The sequence below is a fragment of the Yarrowia lipolytica genome, chromosome 1B (genome assembly GCF_001761485.1).
Source record: "Yarrowia lipolytica chromosome 1B, complete sequence".
Taxonomy (NCBI): Eukaryota; Fungi; Ascomycota; class Dipodascomycetes; order Dipodascales; genus Yarrowia; species Yarrowia lipolytica.
Window position 1 is genome coordinate 1,309,326 of NC_090771.1, and position 12,988 is coordinate 1,322,313.

Genomic DNA, 12,988 nt, shown 5'->3' on the forward strand with positions numbered 1-12,988 from the left:
AGTACAAACAATGCACATTTCAGAACCTCATAACAGAAGGTTCTACGCGCTACCCAGTTACGAGTAATTTACTGGTTATTTCGAACATCTTCCACCCAAGGTGTCTGAGATTCGAATTTCCTACAGTATAGCACCAACCGAGTATATCATCTTTGTCCTTCCATCTGTTGCAACACCTCGTGATGCATGTCCCTAATCTCCTCTGCGCCCATGATTCTCGCCTGGAAATTGTAGTCGACGAAGCCGGCAAAGACCTCAATGTGGTTCTGCCGTTGCCAGTCACGGGGAGTCACAATATCGGTCACAATTCCAGAGGCCAAATCGATAACGTGCAGACCTGAGATGAGGCCCGTCTTTCCTAGGACAAATTGGGTGGAGTTCCGCGATACACTGCCTTGTCGAGTTTGCAATGAGGTCAGCCCGGTGATGGCACTGTCGGCTCGATAGTACACCCGGTCCGGAGACGCGAGGTCCACAAAGGTAGGAACTACAAACTGTCTCGAAGGAACTCCCTTCTTCCACCAAATGAGACCGTTGTAGGATGCGACGGGGCTTGAGTCTTGTGAAACTGCCGCATAATCTACCATTTGCCGTGTTTCCAAGTTGGCTAACCAGAATTGGCGCCGATCAGTCTGTCTCCATTCCCGGAGTGTTTCTGTTGTTACAAGAACACCACCCATTTCTCTTGGCTCTTCACTTGTTCCGTGAAAGTAGAAACCGTGATCAAAGTGAGGCTTGTCTCGAGGAACTGCGTAAACCTGACCTGTATTCAGGTACAGGGCCACGAACGACTCGGTAATGGTCAGAGGTTCGAATTCGAGAAAGTCCTGGGACTTGATGGAGGGTGGAAGGGTCACCTCGAGATCCCTGCACTTGATGACTGTTTTGTCGTGATCCTCAGCCACCACTACAGGGAACACTTCGTGTTCGAGACTCTCTAGCGTCAATTGACTCCTCACATAGGTATGTTCATCGCCACCCACTTTTATGGACTCGGTTAAGATATCTCCCGAGTTGTCCGTCAAGCCCGTGAAGTTGCTGGGCAGGGGTTCATCACCTTTGATTTCGAGTCCTATGACAGTTCTGCGTTCCTCCTTCTTTGCAGACACGTCAATGTCGTCTACGGACTCTGCCGACTGCCATGATCGGAGACGAGCAACAAACACCAACACACAATCTGTCCATGAGTTGAAGTCATCCACGGGTTCGGTCCACGGGTTCCGAGCCTTCATCTGGGCTCGGAAATCGACCTCTTGGAACGCGGTGTACCATGCTGAGCTGACTTCCCGAAGACTGACACATGTTTCTAGGTCGGCAGCTTCATAGATCAATCTCATGATTTCCTGGGGAAGATAGGAGCCGATGCTTGCGGTGCTTTCAGGTCTGGTGGCATCTGAAGAGGTCATGCAGATCGGCCTTACCGTTCTGTCCAGTACCACGTGGTTTCCAAATGGTGCCAGATGGTCTTCCCAAAACTGCCGGCGACCAGCTTCGTTCTCACAGCCGCGCATGATTTTCAACAGACCGGTTTGCAACATGATTTGTTCCTGCTGGGCGAATCCTGTTGCATTTTGGTTAATGAGATCCCACTTGAGTTTGACCTGAACTAGCTCCGTCTCTTCCCCGTAGGCAGCAAGTACCTGGCTCATCTTATCCAGCACGGAAAGATGCTCTTGCAGTTTATCCAGCATGGCGTTTCGACTAGCCCTTTCTGTGTCCCGTATGTAATCGTAGCCTGTCCTGAGCTGAAGGGCCCGATCACAGCATTCCGCATACGTAGCGCTTGGACAGAAGGGAATCTCCGCGATCAGCCCCTTCATGGACTTGTTGAATTTCTCCATGCTTGCCATTAGGTCAATGAGCAGCTGCTCTTCATGCTCGGCCCTGTGTCTTCCGAGAGTAGAGATGAGATCCAACACGTTAGCTCGGGTTTCACTGGCATCTGGGGTATCCATAGTGTGTGTATAAGGACGAGTGAGATGACGATAAACCTTGGGAGAAGTGAGTTGCGAGATTGGTGACAATACAGATTGCAAAAATCGAACAACAGGATGAGTGTGAGACAACAGGAGACTACAGTACAAAGATGGGTCAAACTACAACGACTCACTTGAGCTGACACGCTCATGACAATAAATATATTCAATGCAAGTTAGTAAATGTCGGGATTCATCGTATCAGAGATTGTAATGAACAATGACAGACACGACTGGGGTGCTGGATCAAATGGTGAGAATACTGCGTTCACGCGACATATCACGCAGTCACAGTCAGTTGTCCGAGCGACGTGATCACCCAGTAGCTCGAGTCGCTCAGTGAATGGAGAGGACAAGACACAGTCACTTTAGGTCACTGTAGCAGTTGCGGAGTCTCGAACATAGCTCAATTAGCTAAGACAACCCGTGTTCATGAAAAATATGGACAATTTGACCGCGCACGTAGGTTGAGTTGTGAGACCCGGAAATCGGGACCCTCAACTTTCCTGTCCCAATCTGAGGGCCTCCTGTCTAACCAGTTTGAGCATGACATCTGCCTGCTGCGGCGAGATTCCCATTTGGCTCAGCACGTTCACCGCCACGACATCAATGTTGACATACGAGGGTGGCAATCCGTAGTCCTCTTCATTGTCCACCACCATGTGTCTAGGGATCACAATGTACACCATGATCATGGTTCCTTCCATGAGATGTTCGTGCAGACCGCTCTTAGCCATGCTCAGGGTCACCACTGCCTCGGGACGTTTGTCTTCGATGCCCTGGCGCAGCTTTTGGGCCTTCATCAACGCGTGCAGCTCTGGCACCTCCTTGAGCCGTAGAGTGTCGAATTCATGCGACTGAACAACGCCGAAAACGCGCACCGAGTCGCGGAAAATGTCGCGTCTGTCGCCCGTCGTTTTCCCGGCCACCAGACGAGCCAGCCGGGTCACTGATGTTGTCTGTGACATGGGGTGAAGAAGAGTGGAGGATTAGGTTCGATGTTGAAAAGATGAGGGAGGTGGTAGAATGGCATGCAGAGGAGGGAGGAAGATGGAATTTCAACGGGGGGATATTCCAGGAATCGCAACCATGTTGAAGGTGAGTATATTCAAATCGAAAGAAAACTGAGCAAGATTGAACAGCTATGATGTAGATATACTGCAACCTTAACAAGTATCATAAACTACAGTATGTACTGTACTGTAGAAGAGAAGGGGGGTTTCTATCATGGCATGATGAGACTTGAAAAAGAGTAAAAATGGTATCGAATGATAGCCCAAGACAAGATGGGTACGCGCAACCTATTATTGTGGCTCTATAATGAATGTTGAGATGTTGAGATGTAAGTCCGGTTTTCTTGAGTCCCGAGACCCAGAAGAAACGGCAATTGGGGTATAAAGACTTGATCGACTCCAAAGACACATAGACAGTGAACAGAACCACCTCTACTATCCTCTCATCTCACGATTAGTAGCATCAAAGTCTCCCTAACCATTATACAAGACTACATGTACTGTAAACTACAAGTACATAAAACGCTCCGATGTTTGCTTCAAAAAGGAGTATTTTCCCTTCGTTCATGCTGTGTTCTACGGTAGTCGTCCGCAGGGAACAGTGAGTTCACGAAGACACACTCGGTCTTCGCTCAATGCACACTAGTACCGCGTTTGCACGCTCTCCTCTCAGGTCGATTCACAAGTGCGCTCTCAATAGAACCACATGTCGTTCTTCAAACCCGATGTTCGTTCGGTAAATAATCTATTAGTCATAATAACAAGACACATCGGCTTGCCAACATCCCCATGCAATAACTTAATATTCTCTGGTGCGTTTTCTTCAAGCTCGCATCTTTCGCTTGCTCTTGGACTTGAGCGCAATCTCGACCTTCTCCCGCTCCTCCTCGGACTCCTCCTCCTCGGACACCTCCATCTCGGACATGTCTTCGTCGTCGTCGTCCTCGCCGGCCTCCTGCATTCGTCGGAGCTCCACCTCTCGCTCTCGCAGCAGCTCGGGGTGAGCCTCGACCAGTTTTCGGTCCTCCTCCAGCTGGGCGGCCTTGTTGCCCCGCATTCGGTTCTTGTAGAAGGCCCGCTCTCGCTTGAGCCGGATCTCCTCCACCTTCTCCATGGCCTCCAGAGTCTTCTCCACGAGGTCTCGGTTGTATCGCACGGGCACGTCTCGTCGGGCAGAGAAGGCCAGGGTGGAATCCACCACCATCTCCTTGCCAGCAGCCTTTCGGAACGCCTTGGTCCATCGCAGCTTTCGGGGGTTTCGCTTCATCTTGAAGTTCTTGTGGCACTTGGATCGGCAGAAACGAAACTCCTTGGAGTCGTTACGCACGAACATGATTCCCTTACCGGGATACACTGGCGACGAGCAGAAATGACAGTTGTACACTCGCATTTTGTGGTTGTGCGGTTGTGAGGTTGTGTATGATGATGAACGAAATCTTCCGCATGCACTCTATGTCAAAAATATTTATTTGAGTTTGAAAATTCTGCACGTCCAAAGTCTGTGGCGAGAGTAAGCGAACAGGGATAATGTGTTGTATATGAGAGGTACAATGAGTGTGACATGCTCATTGAAATATCCACGTGATAAATCTCAGTCAATTTCCGTTTTGCCTATTTTGTCGATTTTTATCGGATTTTATCGGATTTTATCTCATTTAATCCAAATAAATCCAAATAAATGCAGTCCCGCTATAAGCTCACCGCTTACTAAGAACAAGGCGGCTTGGAACGAACGAGTTGATCGAAAAGCGTCTTATGGAGTCTACAAATAGAGAGCAGATTTAGAGAGGTGTCAATGGCTCTTAAAAACGCATTGCGGCTAGAATTGAGCACTCCTGATGACCCGTACTTCACATATTTGACTTGCTCAAAAGAATGAATCAGAGGCATCTTGTCTACTTGTACTAATACTTGCTATGAACAAGAGTCTTTAAATTGTAAACGAGGTACTTGTACTTGTGCTTGTGTGATGTTTCTGAACTGATAAATACACTCTCGTGATCTCATCATCAACACACAGAAGATTCTGCTGCTGAAGAGTATACATCCCTATGGTCAAACAGTGGATACAAGAAAGGGACCTTTTAAGAGCATAATGAGACGAATCGTCATTGAATAGTCAACAAACCAATTGGGTAAACCTCAAATCGTTATTCATTGAAGTTTTTAGGCCTCCATTACCTCATTTATGTGTCTTACCTCGTTCACTTGCGCTAGTTGTTTAGAATTTTGATCCTCCACAGCTCAGACATGATTTTTATTGAACATGTAGTTCATTTATATGCTTTATTCACATAATTAAATGTTCCTGTACATTTATATATCTTCTAGTAGTCCTTTATCTCGAGTCATACTTCTATCTACTGTATATGGAGTTTTCACTGGAAACTTATAGACATCATAACACCCTCATATTTGGATTTAAAAGCCTGAATATTTCGGATTCTGAATAATTAATAGACAAAAAGGGTTTTACTATCACTAAAACCCCTAAAACCAGCCAAATTTCTCTTTTTTTACATCTTTTGCAACATATTATTTTAACGACTTTTTACTCCATCTTCCGCAATAGTTTAGTGGCTAGAATTTCCGCCTGTCAGGTTTACACCAGCACGCGGGGGACCGGAGTTCAATTCTCCGTTGCGGAGTACTTTTTTACCAGTCAAATATCCCCATACCCTAACCCTAAACCAACATGCACCTCCTACCGCCAGAAATATCTGCCTGCTATTACTCAAAATCACAACCACCATGCTTCTCGTTTTGAACACGGCGAGGCGGGGTCTCTTGGCCTCGCCCGGCAAGTCGCTGGTTCAGCAGCATCTGCGACCGCTTTCGATGCTTGTGAATCGGCCCATTTCTCGAGCTCCAGCTGTCCCTGTTCTTATGGCTGTTCGAGGCAAAAAGACCGACTCTGATCTGCCCCGAGATATCGATCCTATTGACCCTCGAAGCAACTCGTTGCGATCTCGAATCCCATCTTTCCCTCTCGGTAAGGAGGCCCAGCCGACCATCATTCCCAAACCCGACACTCCTGTGGTCGGCCCTCGGCTCTCTTTCACTGAAATGATGCTGATCCTGAAAAACAAAAAGGAGCCCGAGTTGCTGTACGAAGCCGAGCCCCACCGTCTCTACTTTGTCATTTGTTTCTGTGGCTCGTTTGTGCTGGCTTTGTACGGAATCATGTTTGGAGAGAACCTGCTGAGTGCTGCCTACATGGACTGGAAGATGAACCCCACCGACGAGCCATTTGTGCACCAGATGTTCAAGTTTGGACTGAGATCTGCTGTGCCCATTGCCTTTACCTCCATTTTCCTCTTCATGTCCTACGTTCTTGCTCGTTTCCCTGGCAGACTGATCCGACGTCTGTACTACCTTCCTGGCACCTACATGAAGGGTGTTCCCGAGCACATGCAGGGCGTGGATCACATTCGGTTTGTGACCCACCCCTATCTTCCTGGTAGACCCTCTCCCGTCTACACAGTGAACCTCAACCAGCTGCGATGTGGAGAGAGGACAACCATTTTCACCAAGGACGGTTTCTACGGTACCGCCTCCAAGTCATCCTTCTTCTTCTTCATCTGGGAAGGCAAGAGTTGGGTTCCCTGGGTGGTCGATCGATCCGGCTGGTTCTGGGGCGACGGACGAGTATGGGATGTACTGTTTGGAAAGAAATCCATCAAGGAGGCCGAAAAGGGTCTGTCTGAGGACGACAAGATCAAACAGCACTGGCGAATCCAGGACGCCGCCAAGGCCGAGCGAAAGCTCAAGGAGGGCAAGTCCTTCTATATCAACGAGTACAAGCGCGGCTTTGAGCGCGACTTCAACACCCTCAAGGCTAACACCGTCGGGCTTGTGGAGGACATTAAGGAGAAGCGAAAGGAGGACAAAAAGAAGGCGCTTGAAGAGCCCCAGACAAAGTTGACCTGGCAACAGAAGCATAAGCAGAAGTTGAAGAACAAGAAGAAGCAATAATCTTGTTGTGTATATAGTAACTGATTAACCGAAGAGCACGAGGGGAGCGAAGATCATGAGGCGTAGCAAATCATCCTTACCCAACGCACTTGTAGCACGAGCTAAGGGAATGCTCTGTAAAATTGAAAACGAATACCCTTACTACGAATGTATCATGTAAGAACAATACTACATACATACTGTACATATGTAGTTGACCTGAATTACTGAGTTACAGTCATACCATCAAGGAACGCTACAATAAGAGCACCCCTTAGCAAATGCTCTTCACCACCATTCACATGTTTACCCTACCTATATATATCCTTCGTTATACTGTATAGCACACTCTATGTGCTGTATCATCTTATGCTCGACATTGTCTCTCCTACTCCTCCACAGTCAAATGATACTCCAGTCTGTTCAAGAAAAGCTTGGCTCGCTTCTCGGCACCGGGGACCTTGTCGTTGACTGTTACATCGACCTGCACAGTGTTGGAAGGCACCTGGACAGCAGCCTTTCGGGGCTTTCGGTCCGACAGAATGTCATACAGGTCGGCCCCATTGGAGAGAGCCCGCTTTGTGGACTTGGGGTAGATGACGTTCACGTCGTAGAACTTGGTGCCCTTGGCGGGGCCGATGATAGCCTCAAAGTCGGGGTCCACGTTGGCGGATCGGCGGGGCTTTGCGAGCTCCACGGCGTCGTATTTGGCCAGCTTGATGGCCTGCTTGACGATTCGCTGCAGCTCGAGCTGGTCCTCGGGCTCAAAGTGGGCCACATCGAGGAACGAGGTGAAGATGACAGGCTCGGGAGCAGCCTTGGTAGCAGGAGCAGCAGCATCTCCAGCCTTGGCAGCCCCAGTGGGAGCAGCAGCATCGCTCTTCTTGGCGGGCTTGATGTTGGACAAGTCGAGATGGGATCGCTTGTTAATCTCGTCGGCAACAGCGCCAGGAGAGCCCTCAGGGACCTTTCCGAGGTAGGCGAGAATGTCGCCCTTGAGAAGCCGGCCGTGGGGACCGGTGGCCTTGATCTTGGCAAAGGCGTCCTCCTTGGAGATGCCATTGGCCACAAGAAGCGAGGACACCGAAGGGAGAAGGGTCTGTGCGGGGTTAGCGGGGGCAGAGTAGCCGGATGATGAGGGAGCAGAAGACGATTCGGTCTTGGGAGCCTCCTTGGGGGTAGAAGGAGCCTTAGGGGCAGGGGCCTTAGCCTCCTCCTTAGGGGCCTCCTTGACCTCCTCCTTGGCCTCCTCCTTGGGAGCAGGCTTGCCGTCCGACTCGACAGGAGCAGGAATATCAATGGTTTTGATGTCATCTCCGGGCTCAGCAATCACAGCAATGGTGTCTCCGACCTGAATGTCCTTGTCACCGTCCTTCTTGTAGATCTTGGCCATGACTCCATCGTCAGCAGCCTCGACGTCGATCTGGGCCTTGTCGGTTTCGATCTCAAGGATGACATCACCAGCTGAAAACTCGTCGCCCTCCTTGACCTTCCACGACACAATGCCTCCCTCGGTCATGGTGGGACTCATGGCTGGCATGGCAAAGTTGCTGGCCTGATAGAGGCGAGGGGTGGTGTGGAGCACTGGGTTAGTAAAATGACGGCTGTGGGTCCGATCGGACAACAACGGAACCAATACACGGAAACGACTAGCCGCAGCTAGGTCAGGAAAGGATAATAGCATGTGTAAACCTCACAGTTTAACACACAGCAAAGTCCCGGTTCAGCGTCTCAGATATGATTAAATGCCGAAATTCAAGAGCCAGAAGAAAAAACCGAAGAGAGCAGAGTAATGTCACTTGTACCACTCAATTGCAAGTATTTCACAAGAGGACAGAAGTGGAATGGGTGTAATTTGTTCCATATTAGTGGAAGTCATCAGGGGTGGATCAGAGATCAGATCGGAGAGTGACGACATCGAGAAACACGGAACCTGTGCAACGGTCGATATTCACTGGCACAAAATGTCAACCCTCAAATCACCCTCATAATAACACCATCTGTATCAACCATCATAGATGTCTCAATGTAGACTCAACCCGTCAGATATTGAATGTGGATACCCATAACCCCAAGAAGATGCACTTGCCGACAAGAGAATCAAAAATCACCACAACAAACCAAACCGATCAATCAACCTCATCTAACGCACTCCCTTTTCTCTTGTCCTCACCCATCTCCATTCTGCATTGCTGATCTCCTTCAGTGTCCAATATCTGCGTACTGTATGCAACGAATAGCAACAAATGGCAACAGTGTAGTAGAGAAACGAAAGCTGTTGGAAACGAGACGGCCTGCTCGCAATCACACGGCCACGTGAACCACAATCTACTCTGTATCTCCGTCTCCTCCTTCTGTGTCTCCTTCTTCGACTCCCGCCCAGCATCACACATGTCACTAATAATGCACTCAAGGGGAGCAATTGAACGGCAGTCACGATGTGGAAAACATCCATCTGTATGTGACTCGTCGCTGCCAGCAATACTCACGTCGGGCCCGGGGAATAACTCTCAACAGTCGGTTCATTGTGTGCCTCAAAGGTGTCGTTATTACGTTCGGACAACTGACGTTGGTCTCGACATTCTGTTGGGACGGAAAAACAACGCACCCTAACCCTCGACTAATTTTCCGGTCTAGCATCTTGTTGGGAGTGGGGGTCGAAAGAGATTTATTTGATGATTTATTATAAAAAAAATTAAAAAAATGAGACTTGAAGAATTGAAGAAATTAGCAAGCTGGACCACCGATCAAAGGAGAAGATCAAGTATGATAGAACAGACTTAACAAAGAAGCTGTGGACCAATGAGTAGCTACAAGGTTCTTCCACTGTTACTGGTGCATGCTGTGTGACATCTACATGCGTGTGACAACTGCTCAATATGAAAAAATAAAAATTTGAAAAGTTTTGAAAAAAAAAAAAAAAAAAAAAAAAAAAAAAAGAAAAACTTGCGGCAGAATAACGACGATTTTGCCGCTAAAGAGTTGCTTGGAAAGATCAGGCTTGTTGAATCAACTCACCAAATCGGCCTATGTAGCCTGGAATTGATTCACACTTGTGGGACTTCCCGACATACGTACTGGTAGTATGTCTATGTATAGCCCCTGAGAAACGACAGCGCTTGTCTCTGACACTTTTATTTCGAAAATTCGAGGTAAATGATACAAGAAACCAATTCGAAATCGCAAGCTGATTAAATGATACTATTATGTCTACCCTTGCTACTGCCGAATGCCTCAAGATGTGGACTTTGGGTCGGTCCTTAGTGTGAGCATCATATATAACACTATATTCACTGTTTATCGGACTAATACAAGCACTGGCAGTACAAACTGAGAATCATTGCCCAATTTTTCTCCTCAAGTATCCCTCCCATATCAATAACGAGGACTACAAGTATTCCTGATCTTCACTTCCCTATCCAACATTGCTGAAGTTTGACACTCCACTTGAGTGACCGCAAAAACTCATTGTAGTCCTGAATACTATTTAATACAACTTGATATCGTATTATCTACCAAATCGAGAACCCCCCATCTCAATGCGAGCTCCACAACAATCACACGAAGGACATCTACTTGTAGCTCAAATCGACACAAGCACAATTAACGACAACACTCTCTGTAGTACTCTATCCAGAAGTTCAGCTTTGGAATATACCATTATAATTAGAGCCAGGTCACCCAATTGTCTTACATTTCCTTTGGCATACCTTCCTACTGGATCCCTGAGGGCAGATTCTCGTATTGTCCAGTGTCCTACAAGATGATGGAAGGGCCATGAAGAACATTTTTCTCAAAGGGGAACTCGAAAAACTTCTGGAATCGAATATGATTGGATCCCTCGAGATGACTACTTTTCCCCTGCCTTTATTCTACGAGTTTGACAAGAAAGTGAGAGTGACTGCCAGCCTTCCAAACAAAGGAAGCGTATATTGGAACCCGGTGGCTAATACGAACATTGTGGCTTCACCAAAACGAATTATGATAGACAGTTATTGAAGGCTGTGATCTTTTATTCCATATTTGACACTCTGCTTGTACTTGTACTTGTTCAAGTTGCTTCCCCAAGTTAAGAGTGCTACTTTAGGATCATATACCCTTCTCAGAGTTGAAAAACTCCGCGGAATTCTTCAGGGGGGAGATTTTAACCGTATAGACATTGAAATGCGGGTATTTGTACTTGTTTTATTGTGCCAGATTTGGCCTTTTTCTAGTACAAGTACTTGTACTCGCACAAGAGATCTGATACTCCGCTTACCTTTCAAGTACACACTCACGGATCTCCGAAAATACTGTCTCAATTACACCTGCAAGCCCAGACAATACCAAGTCTCTACAGCTCCATACTGACCCGGGGACGGCTCCAATAGGCAACCTGATTTTCCCGACTTGCCGAGCTACGTCATCCTATTTTGGAAGGTCCATAAGCTCATTTTGTTTGGATCAAGGGTCCTTGGTGTACAGTCTAAGCATTGTTCGAACTAGTGGGAGTTTTCAAGGCTACAAAGCTCGTTATTCGGTAGAGGAGACTTATTGAGTAAGCAGGTATGTCAGATCGCGTCCCTCCTGCCAGAACTGCGGCCACCCCTGTCTCCCGCACACCTGTCTTAGTAGTAGTTGTACTAGCCCAGTTTTACTTACGTCATTCCAGAAGCGACAATTTGCATCTCGGGCACACTAAAATTTGTCTAGTAGGAGACACAATCCAAAGTCAACATCGGTAGAATCTGGCCCGTCTGTCTATTCGGACATAAACAAACATGGAGGTCCGCATGTTGCAGTGAAGACACACGGGGTCTCAATAGCCGCCGTGCCCGTGTTTCTATAGTGTTCAGACCTATAGTTTGGAGGGGAGGTGAGCTATAGTCCGGCAGAAACAAACAGCCAAGCGGTATGGACCGGACCTAGGTTACACCGCATGTTGACTCCCCTGCAACTTTTCAACCTTAGTTGAACAATACGAGCTTGGAGATCTTGAGAATGACGGATCGGTAGTTAATGTCTCACCTTAGCTCCCCGGGATGATGCCGTTTATCCATGCATCCAGTCTTTTCAGCTTGCTCTGCCCGTCCGCTCTGCGATTCCCAACTTTTGTTCCTGGCTATTGATGCTACGCTCGGTTATTTTTACAGCATTAGTGATTTCTCCTCATCACGATTGAGCATTAAAATCCTTTTCAATTCCCCAAAAAACCCTAGTAGATAATTGTGGGCAAGCGCGCTTTTAGACCACTGGGCCGGGGTAACTCAGGGAATGCCGAAAAGGGTCCTAAAAGTGGGCTCGTATTCTCCAATAAGCCCGTGGACTTAGCGATAGGGTCGCCATCAAGTGAGACATGAGCACGGAGAGGCGAATATTATACCGGCTGATCTACGACATCCGAACGAAACAAGGCTGGGTCAGAATATTGCTTGAAGATGAACTGAAACACCCGCAATAAAGGGGTTCTTAAATGGGACATTTTGCAAGCGTTCCTGGTTAAAAAAGGCGCCTTCAAATCCGCTTGGTCGCGTTAATTCACGTTTTCCTTTGTTCTTTAGCCCATAACTGCGCTCCGAGATTACAATGGGTTAGCAGGCTGCTATTTCACTCGCGTTTGCACCATGATGAATGGTTCATTCTCTGGTTCCTAAGCTAGTTTAGCGTGAGGATCTATATACCGGAAGCAGAGAAGTAGCAATTGCTGCCTTGGACCTCATGTTGTAAGTCATCAATGTATCAACAACAACAACAAGAACAAAATTTCACAGAAGTCCGAGTGCTCGTTCCGTAAATACATATGATATCTAGTTCATCGTTGGGGAACACCACAGTAAGACGTAGAAGTACGAGTACCGTACTTGTAGTTTGTAGCTTGATCTGCCAGGGTTCAAAACAATAGAAAGGGAGTTCAAGAGACAAAAATAAGCCCAGACCCGAGTGTGTTGAGATCCTCAGAACCCCATATTGTCTCAGATAATAGTCCATACCAAACCGGTACCCTATATTCCTCTCTGGGAACTCCTACACGCACATCGGCTAAAGCTCAAGGGTACAATACGCGAC

General features: G+C 47.6%; 5 protein-coding genes and 1 non-coding gene across 6 annotated transcripts; 2 read left to right on the forward strand and 4 right to left on the reverse strand.

The window, feature by feature from the left end:
- Nucleotides 1–146: 146 nt before the first annotated feature.
- On the reverse strand, nt 147–1,955 carry YALI1_B13112g (uncharacterized protein; the record flags this gene model as incomplete). Its single annotated transcript, XM_500691.3, has 1 exon — nt 147–1,955. The coding sequence occupies one exon, from the start codon at nt 1,953–1,955 to the stop codon at nt 147–149; it is 1,809 nt and encodes a 602-aa protein (XP_500691.3).
- A 518-nt stretch (nt 1,956–2,473) lies between these two features.
- On the reverse strand, nt 2,474–2,944 carry YALI1_B13122g (uncharacterized protein; the record flags this gene model as incomplete). The annotated part of the gene is made up of 1 exon (XM_500692.2): nt 2,474–2,944. One exon carries the CDS (start codon nt 2,942–2,944, stop codon nt 2,474–2,476), a length of 471 nt encoding a protein of 156 aa, XP_500692.2.
- Nucleotides 2,945–3,812: 868 nt separating this feature from the next.
- YALI1_B13137g (ribosome biogenesis protein RLP24) lies at nt 3,813–4,379 on the reverse strand (the record flags this gene model as incomplete). Its single annotated transcript, XM_500693.3, has 1 exon — nt 3,813–4,379. One exon carries the CDS (start codon nt 4,377–4,379, stop codon nt 3,813–3,815), a length of 567 nt encoding a protein of 188 aa, XP_500693.1.
- Nucleotides 4,380–5,551: 1,172 nt separating this feature from the next.
- Nucleotides 5,552–5,637, forward strand: YALI1_B13148r. Its single transcript has one exon. It is a non-coding gene; the product is annotated as a tRNA-Asp (tRNA).
- A 103-nt stretch (nt 5,638–5,740) lies between these two features.
- On the forward strand, nt 5,741–6,964 carry YALI1_B13150g (uncharacterized protein; the record flags this gene model as incomplete). The annotated part of the gene is made up of 1 exon (XM_500694.3): nt 5,741–6,964. The coding sequence occupies one exon, from the start codon at nt 5,741–5,743 to the stop codon at nt 6,962–6,964; it is 1,224 nt and encodes a 407-aa protein (XP_500694.1).
- Nucleotides 6,965–7,331: 367 nt separating this feature from the next.
- YALI1_B13179g (uncharacterized protein) lies at nt 7,332–8,627 on the reverse strand (the record flags this gene model as incomplete). Its single annotated transcript, XM_500695.2, has 1 exon — nt 7,332–8,627. The coding sequence occupies one exon, from the start codon at nt 8,625–8,627 to the stop codon at nt 7,332–7,334; it is 1,296 nt and encodes a 431-aa protein (XP_500695.2).
- Between the last annotated feature and the right edge of the window lie 4,361 nt (nt 8,628–12,988).